Raw genomic sequence first — 13,112 nt, forward strand, 5'->3', positions numbered from 1 at the left:
TTGAATTTTATGGATAATACAAGGGGAGAAATCAAGTGAAACTTTGTCTTTTCAGATTGAAGTTGAAAGATACCTTACTCTGTGGCAAAGAGAACAAGCAGAGATGGCTGCAGCCCTTGAATTACAACGACGCCTGTTAGCTGAGGTATGGCATGTTGTTAAATCACACATGGTCTTTTCTATAAACATACTTATATTATTAGTTTTTAAATATATCATAAAAACATTTTGTAATTTATCAGTGAGAAATGCTTTGGGAAGAGCCTAATACACACACACACACACACACACACACACACACACACACTTTGGCTGTATGGCCTTAGAAGATCATTGCTAATAGAGTCTGAATGCTTTAATCTTTGATAACCTATCTCCTGCTACTTTTGGTTCTTTTTCCAGAGAGATAATTTTAGACGTCGTGCTTTGATGGACATGATGAATGGAGTTTTGGAAGTCAAGAAAGAAGATATTTTGAGGATGGTAATGGTTCTATCTAATCATGGAAGGTAGAATAAGAAAGGTGAAAGTGAGAACTATGAATCTTATAATTCATCATTTTTCTTAGATGGAGCTGAGTTTTAGAAAATTCTTAAAAAGCAAGCATTCCATAAAATTTTAGTACCATCAGCTGAGTATAGTGTTGCAAACCTGTAATCCTTTTTATTAGGGGACACTGAGCCTGGTAGATTGATTCTAGAGTTCTGAGTTAATCAAGTGTCTGGATTAAACTCAGCACAAATATGGTGATCCCTCAGTAGAGAAGAGCCACCAACATGCACAAGGAGGGACAAACCAACTCAGGATAGCAAACCAGATCAGTATAAAGCATCCATGAATATAAATAAGAATTTGGATCAAGCTGTGAGTGGCCACTGCACTTCCAACCTGGGTGTAATAAGAAGACAAGGACTCCAAAAAAAAAATCCTTTTAGTAACTCCAACATTTTAACCAAACACAAAGGAATGTGAAACTTCAGCACTGATTTTCAAGCTAAAAGAAAACCATGTTTTAAAGAAGTGAGATTTATATATCTTGGTAGTAGTGAGGGAAGCTACATTAATAATTTCATATATAATTAATAGTTTTCCATTAGTGCTACTGAAAATTCTCTTTGAAACAAAATTCACTTGTCATAAGTGATAGTAAACCCAGGCTAGAAAGATCATAATAAACATCTCATTGGCGAAAAAGAGCTAAACAGCCAATGCCAAGGACTCACTTTGTCAGCTTAACTGAATCCTGGGCCATTTTCTCTGTTACCTCCAGTGATGGTTAGTTAGAGGTTGGTTTCTTTATCATTTCTAGGTGTTTCTCACTGCTTTAAACACATTGTCACTATGTTATTTAGTGGATTGTATGCTTCTTTGTTCTATCTTTAGGTAGTTCCTCAGCCTTCCTTTATGGTCTCTAAAATAGATGCAATATGGAATGAAGAAGAAAGGAGACAAGCCAAAGAATATGAGAAAAAAGTCAAAGAGTTAAATGAGGAAAAAGACAAGTATAGAAAGGTCAGGAGGAAGAGGGAATATATTAAAAAACATGCTTTCCAAATTTCAAATTCGTGTATGTTGGGGGTTACTCTAAAGACAATTATATAACTTCTGTTTTCTCAAATGGAAGATGTGTAATCTTATATTTTAGGACAAAAACTATTAAATTTAATAACTTAGAATTATCATTCACAACAAAAATGGCCCAAGAAAAGTAGTGAAAATCAAATATGATTTGTTTCAGTGTATCATTGCCTTCTTTTTTAAAAAAATGCTTTCAGCTCAGAAAAGATTAGGATTAATTACCATTCTCAAGGAGTAAAGCAGTTGAGAGAAGGATGGATATGCCCAACCAAATCAAACAGTATATAAATCAAATGTGATGTTGTTGTCTTTCAAATACTGCTGGTTTTATTTATTCTTTTGTGAAAGAAGTAAAATTATCCAGCATCCAATAGGGCATGCCAGCTTGTCAGATGTATGTTATTGTATCTTATGATCAGTTTTTCTGATCTCTTATTTTTTTAGCTGTCTTCTTTTCCACTGAAGTTCTTAGCTGTGTCCTTGATATATTTTATTTGAAAAGTGTTCTTATATATGAAGGCAAAAATGAACGTAGGGTTTCAAATGCCAATGATGCCTGAAGAGTTTTTTCCCCTGTGTGTCTAAGGGGCAAGGCTAGCATGCTATCTCTCAGGGAAGTCTAAAAGCCCTTGGTATGGTGGCATTAAGGAAAGCCTTATTCTTTGAGCTCTGCGATGCCACCACAGGTTTCACATGCTGTTTCAACAATCTAGCTAGCAGCTTCTGTGGGAGTGTAAGATCCACCCACAGCCAGCACCCAGAAAGCTGCCGGCACGCCGGGGAAAGCACAGGTTCTTTTGATCTGCCTTAATAAGGAAAGCAAGGTGAGGGGGTTGACAAGCTTACTTTAATTCAGAATACAAATATCATTCACTTAGTTCAGGGGAAAAAGCCAGCACCATGAACTTAAGAATAAAATACAAACAAATTACAAACATCAACAGACAGACCTAATACAATTACCAACATCTAGGTTCAGCCCGAGAGCTTGGAAAAAGGGCTGGCCCAGAGTCACGCTCGCCACCACTGCTGCAGGTAGAGCTCCAACAGAAAAGGACCTTCAAGCTGTCTTCTCTCCTCTTATAGAGTTTTTGACATCATCAAGCGTCGTCGGAATGATTGGTTCTTGAGTTGGCCCCTCCCCTTAGGACCCTGGGAGGTTCACATCCACATAGATTAGGTTAACACCCAATAGGGCATGGCTCTGGAGTTAACACCTTCCCTTGGCCAGCCCCATCTTGGGCCCCATCCCAGTCACCAATCTGCACCCACATAGGTTCCACACCCAATAGGACTCTGGGCCTGGGGTCCAGCACCCAGCAAGGCTCAATGAAATACACTGAGCTACTCAAAGAAAACAAAGGTCGTTTTGCTTACCAACACATGTGCTTCTTCATCATGGTCTCCACACCTTCACAGAGACTTTTATAGGTAAACTTGGAGTTGTAGTTGAGGAGGTTTAAGGGAAAGGAATATTGCCCAGTTTAGTACCTTACCACAGAGCCCTACTTGTTTCTTTTCTTCTGCTTCTTACTAAGTCAGGGATTATTCAAATCCGAAAGTAAAAGAATTGAAGAATATATATGGCTTGGTGTTTATCTGAGTTTGTGAGCAATACAATCATGTCCCCAAGAAACAAAAAGTTACCATCACCATCATCCATTTTGGTTTGTTTGTTTACTAGTTTTCTTCCTTAGGTATAGAAATAGGTATAGATAAACAAAGAAAGATTAGATACAAAGCAGAATCAAAATGGCAGAATGAAGGGTCATGACTGTCAAACTTGCCCCAAAACTTCTCCTATGGAACAACTACAGAAAACACCAAATTGAATTCTGAGTGGAAAAGCCATGTTCCCAGACAACTTACTTGACCCTTGAGTTTTCTGTCAGGGTATGACTGCTTGTAGAGTATAGAGTACTTGTCATTTTGTCCCAAGCTTTAGGGTTTGTGCTGTTGTTTTCAGAGCTATTTCTACACAGCAAGCTCTACCACACCATCGCTCCTTCTCCCCCAAGAACCGCCAACCCGGACCAGACTCAGATCTTAAACTGGCTCTGCACTCCCGCTCAGATCTGCCACTTAATTCCTCCCACCAGGTGGGCCTGGGGCCAGAAGCAACTGCAGCTATAGTTCTGTCCTCAGAGCTGCCCTACTTCTGCTGCCCCCGGGGCAGTGGCCAAAGGGAGAACTCTTTTCACTCTGTCCCCGCAGCTTTTCCCACTAACCTTCTCTGTTGTCTTCGGTGTTTGTGGGTTGAGAAGTCTGGTAACTACCACAGCTCACTGATTCAGGGCGCTAGGGCCTGTTCTGTCCGGCTCCCAGTCTGGTTGGTCCGGGGGCAGTCCATGCTGGGCTCTGCTACCCTCTGCTCCCAGCTCCTTGGGGTAGATCTTACCCAGCGACCATCCAGACTGTCCTGGGCTGGAGCCCTGCTTCCCTTTGCTATTTTGTGGGTTCTGCAGCTCTAGAATTTTTTCAGAGCCATTTTTATAGGTTTTTGGAGGGACCTAGTGGGGAGCTCACACAAGTCCCTGCTTTCCAGGCACCATCTTGGCTCTGCCCCCCTTTAAAAGGGAATTCTACCAGATATTTAAAGGACAATTCTAATACTATGTAAACAGTTTGAAAAAATAGATATCAGATTCCTTCTATGACTCAAATATACTTTTTATCTATTTTTAACATTTGTTTTTAAAAATTTTGAGTACCAAATTATCTCCCTCCCTCCAACCCCTGCTCCACACATTAAGAAGTCAAGCAATATGATATCTATTATAAAGGTGAAGCCATGCAAAACAAATTTCTGTATTAGCCAAGTTGGGGGGGGAAAGCAAGAAAAAGAAAAGGCAAAACAATAGGGTTCAATCTGCACTCAGTTCATCATGAGTCCTTTGGAATTGTCATGGATCATTGTATGGATCAGAGTAACTAAGTCCTTCACAGTTGATTATCATTATAATATTGCTATTACTGTGTACAATGTTCTCCTGGATCTGCTCACCTCTGCATCAATTCATATATGTCTTTCCAGAATCCAGCTACAGAGAGAGAACTGATGGACTCTGAGTGCAGATTGAAGAATATTTTTAAAATTTCTTTTTGTTTCTTTTTTGTTTTTATTTATTGCAAAGTGCCTAATGGGGAACTGTTTTACATGACTTCATATTCAACCAACATTCTTGTTGGGTGGGGGAGGGGTGAAGGGAAAGAGAAAATTTGGAATTGAAATTAAAATTTAAAAAGAAAGTTAAAAAAATAACCCTCACCCAGTGTAAATACTTACTTTCTCTTAAAAGTGGGGATATTTGCAAAATAACAGCAGAATTTGCAATCAGAATGCATTTTCATTCTTAGCAAATGTGATGTTTCTATTATCACCAAAGAAAAACTAGAATATAGGATGGTGATTTGGGAATAAGTTAGATTTACTGGGCTAGTTCAATAAATTAACAAGCATTTTTTAATGCCAAGTGTTGGGGGTACAAAAACAAAAGTGAAATAGTCCTAGCCCCCAAGGAGTTTACGTTCCACTGGAGGAATTTATATTCCATAGTATGTAATTGTGAATGTGAGTTTTGCTTCTTGTTGTTCATGAGTATAAAGTCAACGACAACATTTAAAAAAATGAATTGACATGGCCAGCCTACTAGTGATGAGTTTCTCTGTGTTGACTTAGGCTGTTCACAGGAAAACAGACTTAGTCTGTTTACCATACAAAGCATGGTGAAAACCTTCCATTGCTTGTTCTGGGCTATTGAAGCTTTCAAGAACACAGGATCACTTCTATACCAGAATTGGGCTTTTTGGAGGAAATAAATGTATGAATGAAAAAGATGGACTGGACATGGGGCAAAAGTGAAAGGTATCCATTGGATATAGTCCTTCATATGGCTAGTATTTTCATTATGTCAAAAGAAAGCAAGGAAGGCCCTCACCACACTGGAAGGGGACCCCTTGTGGCAAACTTATAGGAGGATGCAAGCATAAGATACATAGCATCCCATTGCATAGGATAGACAGGCATGGATAGATTGTGCTCTTCATCACTAGAGGGAGTACTTACATCACTTAGATTACAGATTCATTTGACTAACAAGATTTAAAAGTATGATTTTATTAACTTTTATTAAATTGATTTTATTGTTGTCATTTGTTTCTTGAGAATTTATTCAGTCAGTGGGTGCCTAGTTCTGGACATTCAAAAGAAAAAAAAACCTTATTCCTTGCCCTAAAGGAGCTTACAGACCTGTTGGAATGACTAAACATACCAGTGTGAACAACTAGAAAATCAAGGCAAAACATCTTTCGAATCCTGCAAGAGGATTAGTATACATAGGCATTTCTTGTTCCTATAAGATGCAAACAGCTTGCCAAAATTGGCAAGTGATATATAGTATAAATTATTACTATATTATTATTACTCTGAAAAACATCAGGCACTCATAGGCCAAAGGCTATCCTAGAAATGCCCAACTGTAGTGAATCCATCCCTATGGACATGCAGTCAACTTTATCCATTTGGAAGATTGAGATGAAGTTGAATAACAGGTTTATCTTATTACGTTGAAACATGTAACATTAATAAGTATTAATTTTACTACTCTTTATTTTAGTCACTGGATGCTGAATTAAGGAAGATTCAAGGGTCTATTCAAGAAACAACACAAGCCTTCGATTATAATCTGAAAAAACTCTTTGAGAGGAAGGTGCAAGCAGAAATGGTTATCAACCAGGTGAATGCAGAGCTCATGAACCTCTAAGCCAGGGTAGCAAACCTTGGCCCTACACATTAAGTGACCATACAGTGACTTAAGTTTTTTCGTCCAGATTTCTCAGCTGGAGTTGAACAGTACTTGATATAAAGACACAAATAAAATGGTACCTGCCCTCAAGGAACTTACATTCAATTGTTAATATGTACAGATAAGTAAATACTAAGTGATCTGAGGAGAGAAAACACTGAAAACTGAGGGAATGCTTTAAATAGGAACTGGCCCCTGAGTGGATCTTTGAAGGAAACTCAGAATTCTGTGAGGTGAAGGTTAAGAACAAGCATGGGGCAGCCTCTGGCAAAGACACAGAAAATAAATAGGATATCAAATCTGGGAGCTAGTTCATAGGCCATTTTGGCTGAAACATGGAACGTGTGAAGAAAATGAATATGGAATGTCTGGGATAACCTAATCCTAGCTAGGATATAGAGGATTTCAAATGTCAAAGTGACTAATACGGTTTTATTTTATCTAAGAGGCAACAGGGACCGATTTGTGAGGAACAGCGTGAAGATTATTTTAAAAAGGAGAGAGAATAGAAGAAAGGAGAATTTTTTTTTTTAATTATCACAGTAGTCCACGAAAGAGCTGATAGGGCATAAAGTAGCCTTGTGGCTATGTGTGTAGAAAGGAGAGTCTTGAAAGGGAATGTTGTGGAGATGGAACGTGCAAACCTTGCCTTCTGATTGAAAGAGAGGGATTGAAGGAGAAGGAAGAGTCAAATGACTCGAGGCTTTTGAAGCTGAATGCCTAGAAAGACAAAAGAGCTTCAGTAGAAACAGTGAAGTCTGGAGGGAGGATATATTAGAGAGACATAACAAGTTCTGTTTTAGACATGTTGATTTTGAGATACCTATGGGATATCCAGGTGGATATATACAGCAAAAAATTGGTGATGCAAAGTTATACTAATTAAGAGATTGTGATATTTACATATGTGTACATATATATAAAATTAAGAGATTGCGATATATACATATGTGTACATATGTACATATACATATATGTATATATAAATGATTAGAAATAATAATTGAACTTATGGGAACTAATAAAACCACTCACAGAGTGTAGAGAGAAAAGAAGGCCCAGGATAAAGCTTCAGCGATTCATACTTGGTGCTTGGCAGTGAGAGATGGGTGATGTATCTACCCAGGAAACAGAGAAGTAGTGATCAAACAAGGAGAGAGTATTATTATAGAAATGAAGGAAAGAGAAAGTGTTCAGGAAGGAGTGGTTGACAGTGTCAGAAATGGCGGATAGATCAATTAGGATGGGAACTTGGGAAGAGGTCATGGCTTTTAGCTGTTAAGGAATCTAGAGAAGTAAGTAGTATTTCAAAATAAAGTGATAACAAGGTGATGAGTGCCTTTGAAGACTGTAGCAATCTACCTCCAATGAACAATCCTTACAACCTAATGAGCCTCCCATATCCCACAATCTTTATGTTTTTACTTTTTCTATGTCTTTCTGTGTTTGTAGCTCGGTGTTTCTCTCCTCTTGATTGCTTAAACTATAAAGTATTGAATTCAACACTTTGATAAGTTCACTGAAAGATACAAAATAAATATTAAATATGGTTCTTCTCTACAAGTATTTCATAGTCTAGTTGGAGAAAATATGACTAACACATAATAAAGTGCTGTAGAAATTCTGAAGAGAAGGTTAATTAAGATTTGAAGAGGTCAAGGAAGGCTCCACAGAGGAAGCTGAACTTGAGCTGGGCCTTGAAGATGAGACAGGATTTGGATGTGAAGAGGAGAGTTTTCCAAGCACCTCTTACCTCCCCCTTCATTCTCTTTCCCCCTGTCTATTCCTCCTTTTTTCCATCCACACCCTCAGCCATTTATAATATATAACCAGACTACACAAAACATTTGTTGTATTGTTTTATGTCTCCAACTCCTATTTTTTAAAGACAGTACTAGAAAACTTTGTATTTATCTAATTAAATAAAATCTTATTTGTTTATATGGTTCTCAAATGATTTTATGTGGGGAGTAGGAAGAGTGGATCAGAGATCTTCAGTAGGCTTCATCAGTGTTAGTATTAATATATTTTCCTTCTTCAATGTTTCTACAGGAGGAATTAAAAATAACCAACCTTGTTTTCTCTTTACTCTTGGATGAAGAATTAAGTACAAGAGAATTAGGACTGAACAACTTCCTCGAAAGGAAACAATTGGAGAAAGTAATTATAGCATAGTCTTTTGTACTGAAATGATCTGTGCTCACTAATCATTTACATGTTCTCATTCTTTCCTTCTCTTTCCTTTTCTCCATGTCCTAGTCCCCTATTCCATCCCCAGTTTTTTTAACATCTCTGGGCCTCAATTTTGTCATCTATAAAATGAGGGAGCTCAGGCTACGTACTTAAGCACCTTCAAGCTCTAAATTCTATAAACCTATAATTTATTGCCTTAAGATTTTTTTGTGTAAAGTGAAGTGAGCGGAACCAGGCATACATTGTACACGGTAATAGCAATATTATACTGATGATCAACTGGGAAAGACTTAGCTATTCTGATTAGTTGCAATTTACAATTTCAAAGGATTTGTGATGAAAAATGCTATTGTCCAGAGAGAGAACTGATGAACAAGTGCAGATTGAAGCATATTGTTTCTCACTTTATTTTTCTTACTTTATTGCAACATGGCAAATATGGAAATAGGTTTTGCATGTCTTCATATGTACAATGAATGTCATATTGCTTCCTTCTTACTGGGCGGGGGAGGGGTAGGAGAGACAGAAGGAATTCGGAATTCAAAAAAAATTTTTAAATGCATGCTGAAATTTTTAAAAAAGAGAGAATGAAAGCAAAGCAAACCCTATTACAAACACATATAGTAAATCTAAACAAAATTTCATGTTGGCTATTTCCAAAAAGTTTGTCTCATTCTGTACTCAGTGTACTCAGTCCTTTACCTCTCATGTTTTATCTTCAGTCCTCTGGAATCATGGTTGGTCGTTACACTGATCAGAATTTCTCATTTTTCTAAGTTGTTTTACTTTACCATATTGTTATAATTGTATAAATTGTTCTCATGGTTCTACTCACTTCACTTTGCATCAGTTCACACAAGTCTTCCCATCTGAAACTACCCTTTTCATCATATCTTACAACACAATAGTATTCCACCACATTCATATGCCATAACTTGTTCCCTCATCACGCAATTGATGGGCATCACTTAGATTTCCATTCTTCGCTACCTCAAAAAGTGCAATAAATATATTTGTACAAGCTTAAAATTTATTTTGCTTGGGTATTAATCCTTCTCTTTGGGTACTTTCCTTCTAATTGCCTCTCCTCGAATTTCCCTCCTAATTCTGTTGAATGAAATGTATTTCTGTATCCAAATGTGTGTATATATTCTTCCCTCTTTTGATCGGTTCAGATGAGAATGAGGTTCAAGTTCTAGTTTGCATAGAAGTCTACTTGAGCATCCTGATTGTGTGAGATAATTCCCCCTAACCTGCCTTTCCCCTCCCCCAAGTACATACCTCTTCTCCTTTTTCCGTTCTTTTAATATCATCCATACATAACAGAACCAGTCCCAGGTTTTGTCTAATTAGACTCCCTCTATGACCCCTGATGATGATAGGATTCAGAGGGAACATATGTACCATTTTCCCACATTAGAATCTTAACAGTTTATTCTTGTTCAGTCCCTCATGATTATTCATGTTTACCTTTTAATGTTTCTCATTATGCCTATATTTGAACTTCAGAATACCCTATACATCTCTGGTCTTCTCATCAGCAATGCTTGTAAGTCCTCTGTTTCTTTAGAGGCAAATTTCTTCCCTGTAGAATTATACTCAGTTTTTCTGGTCATGTTATTCTTGGCTGTAATCCTATATACAGTCTTCTAGAATATCATATTTAAACCTTTCTGTTTCTTTAAATTCATGGCTGCTTCATCTTTTACCATCCTCACTGTGGCTCCTTGATACTTGAGTTCACTCCTTTTGACTGCTTGCAGTCAGTATTTCTTTGACCTAGAAACTTTGGATTTCGACTAAAATGATCCTGGGAGTTTTCATTTTGGAGCTTATTTCAGGAGGTGGCCAGTGGACTTTCTGTTTCCACTTTGTTCTCTAGTTTTAAGAGATCTGGGTGGTTATTTTTTTAAGATTTCTTGAAATAGAATGTCTAGGGATCTTTTTTGTTCATGATGTTCACAGTCCAGTGATGCTTAAACATTTTCTCTTGCTCTTTTTTCCTGGTTAGTTTTTCTTCATGAGATACCTTACTTTTTTCATTCTTTTGACTTTAGGTTAATATTTCTATTGTCTCATGGAATCATTGACTTCTGTTTGGTCCGTTCTCATTTTTAGGGAATCTGTTGCTTGGGCAAGTTTTGTACCTTTTGTGCCAAACTGTTAATTCACTTTCCAATTATTTCTTCCATAGCTCCCATCTCTTTTTATATTTTTCTTCTAGCATTTTCATTCATAAAAAGATTTTTAACTGTCTTTTTAAACTCTTCATCTCTTTCAGGAATTCTAGTGGAATTTTTGTCCAAACCATGTTTTTGTTTGAGGTTTTGCTTATGGATATTTTATAGTCATTCTCCTCTCTGGGTTTGTCTTGAGTAGCCCTATAGCACCATAATTGTTTTATACGGTGGAATTCTTTTTTGTTTTCTTTTTCTTCCAGCCTACTTACTGACTTCAGACTTGGTGTTAGGGCCAGGCTCTGTGCAGTTCTGGAGGGGAGATCTGAGCTGGTTCCATTGCTGCTTTCTTGGGATACTAAGTATTATGTTATTCTAGGATTTCAGGGACAACTTGGGCTGGGGCCCTACATGCTTTTGGTGTTCCCAAAATGGTCTGATCCAGGGCAAAGTGTGATTGTTTCTCTCACCCCTGTCTGAGCTCTGCAGTTTCTGACTGTATTTGGGTCTGAGCAATAGTAGAATACAGTTGAACTCAACCTTTATCAGCCAGCTGGAAAATTCTGTATCAGAGCAAAAGAACTGCAGGCTCTCCTTTGATCTGGGATTTCTGCCCTAGCCATTCCTCAACAGGCTTCAGATTGGGCTAGACACTGGAACTCAGACCCTGCTCTTTTTCTGGGGTCTGAGCCACACCACTGCTAGAGGTTGTTTTTGCACTTGCTCCTTTCTTGTTAGGCAGCCCAGGGTCCACAACTGCCCCTTAATCCAGAGCATCTCTTCCCCAGCCCTCCCTGAATCTGTGACCCAGTAGTGGGAAGTGTGCAAAAAATCTGCCAGTTGGCACCCATTCCTCCAGTATGGATCTATCTCCTCTTGCCCTGGTGCACAGCCTCCCACTGAGTGCTGGAGAGCTCCACAAGGACCCTGTCTCCAGTATACACAGACCTCCATGTCTGTCTCTCTGTGACAACCTGAGCTGGAAAAATAACTTAATATGATTTTTGTCTTGGATTTAATCCATCAGGATTCAGTCTGGTGCATTTTAAAAATCTGCTTGGAGGAGTTTGGGTGGTGGGGGTCTAGGCTATATTGCTTCCTGCTACTTTGTCATCTTCTAGTTTAGCTAAATTCTAGGATCTGAGGAGTAATATATAATGTGGCTGGAAATACAGATTGAGGCCAGGTTGTTAAGGGATTTAAGAGCCAAACAGAAGAGTTTTTATTTAATCCTTGAGGCAAGAGAGAGATGCTCAAGTTTAGTGAGTAGGAGTTAGATATAGTTTTAAGGAAAATTACTTTGGCAATAGTATGGAGGATAGATTGGAATGGAGAGAAATTTGTGGCAGGGAGACTACTTAGAAGGGCATTGTAATACTATAGATGGGAGGTGTTGAGGGCCTGAACTAAGACGGTGGCTGTAGGAGTACAGACGAGGTTGGATACAAGAGATATTGTAGAGGCTGAAATGGCCAGATTTTGGATATGTGAAGTAAGTTTGGATGGAAGAAAGATAGGCTTTGGAGAAAGATAGTGAGTCCTGTTTTGAACATGTTGAGTTAAAAATGTCTTTGGGAAAAAAAAAATAAAAAAAAATGTCTTTGGGACATCCAGTTTTTAAATGTCCAAAAGGCAGTTGGTGATGGATAACTCAAGGTACAGACTGGGGTTTGATAGAAAGATTTGTGAGGCATATAGATGATAATGAAACCCATGGGATCTGATGAGATAGTATGTGGAAAGATAAGAAGATAGAGAAAGAAGAAAAGAAAGCCCAAGGCAGAGCCTTTGGGACACCCACAGTTAGAAGGTGTGAGATATGGATGATAAGCCAGCAAAGAAGACAGAAGAAGCAGTCAGACAAGTAGGAGAACCAAGAGAGAGAGTAATGTCACAAAAACCCAAAGAGTAAAGAATAGTCAACAGTATTAAATGCAGCAGAAACGTCAAGAAGGATGAGGACTAAAAAAAAAAGACCACTGGATTTGTCCAATAAGAAATCAGTGGTAACTCTGGAGCGAACAACTCCAGTTGAGTGAAGAGGTCAAAAGGCGGATTTAGGTTTAGGTGTTTAGGGTTTAGGGGTGAGCAGGACCAGAGGAAGCAACCAATATAGTTAACTTGTTTTAGGTGTTTGGCTAAGAAAGGGAAAATCACATGATAGAGGATGATTGCATGAGAGTATGGTAAGCCAAGTGAATTTCTTTGTTTTAAGATGGTGAGACTTGGCCATATTTGAAGGGAGTAGGGAAGAAAACCAGTAGATCTGGAGAGTTGGAAGTTAGGGAGTGGAATGACTGAGGGAGCAAATCTGTTGCTGCTTTATCACATCCCCCACACAAGGGGATGTGATAAAGAG

At 38.3% G+C, this 13,112-nt stretch overlaps 1 protein-coding gene across 1 annotated transcript in view; it reads left to right on the plus strand.

The window, feature by feature from the left end:
• LOC118829600 (cilia- and flagella-associated protein 43-like) overlaps positions 1 to 13,112 on the plus strand; it is a 168,140-nt gene that overhangs the window by 133,972 nt on the left and 21,056 nt on the right. Inside the window, exons 27-31 of the mRNA XM_036736553.1 lie at positions 56 to 145; positions 403 to 483; positions 1,384 to 1,512; positions 6,195 to 6,314; positions 8,436 to 8,543. Coding sequence (XP_036592448.1) covers positions 56 to 145; positions 403 to 483; positions 1,384 to 1,512; positions 6,195 to 6,314; positions 8,436 to 8,543 — 528 coding nt within the window. The remainder of the gene's footprint in view (positions 1 to 55; positions 146 to 402; positions 484 to 1,383; positions 1,513 to 6,194; positions 6,315 to 8,435; positions 8,544 to 13,112) is intronic.

The sequence above is a fragment of the Trichosurus vulpecula genome, chromosome 8, assembly GCF_011100635.1.
Source record: "Trichosurus vulpecula isolate mTriVul1 chromosome 8, mTriVul1.pri, whole genome shotgun sequence".
Lineage (NCBI taxonomy): Eukaryota > Metazoa > Chordata > Mammalia > Diprotodontia > Phalangeridae > Trichosurus > Trichosurus vulpecula.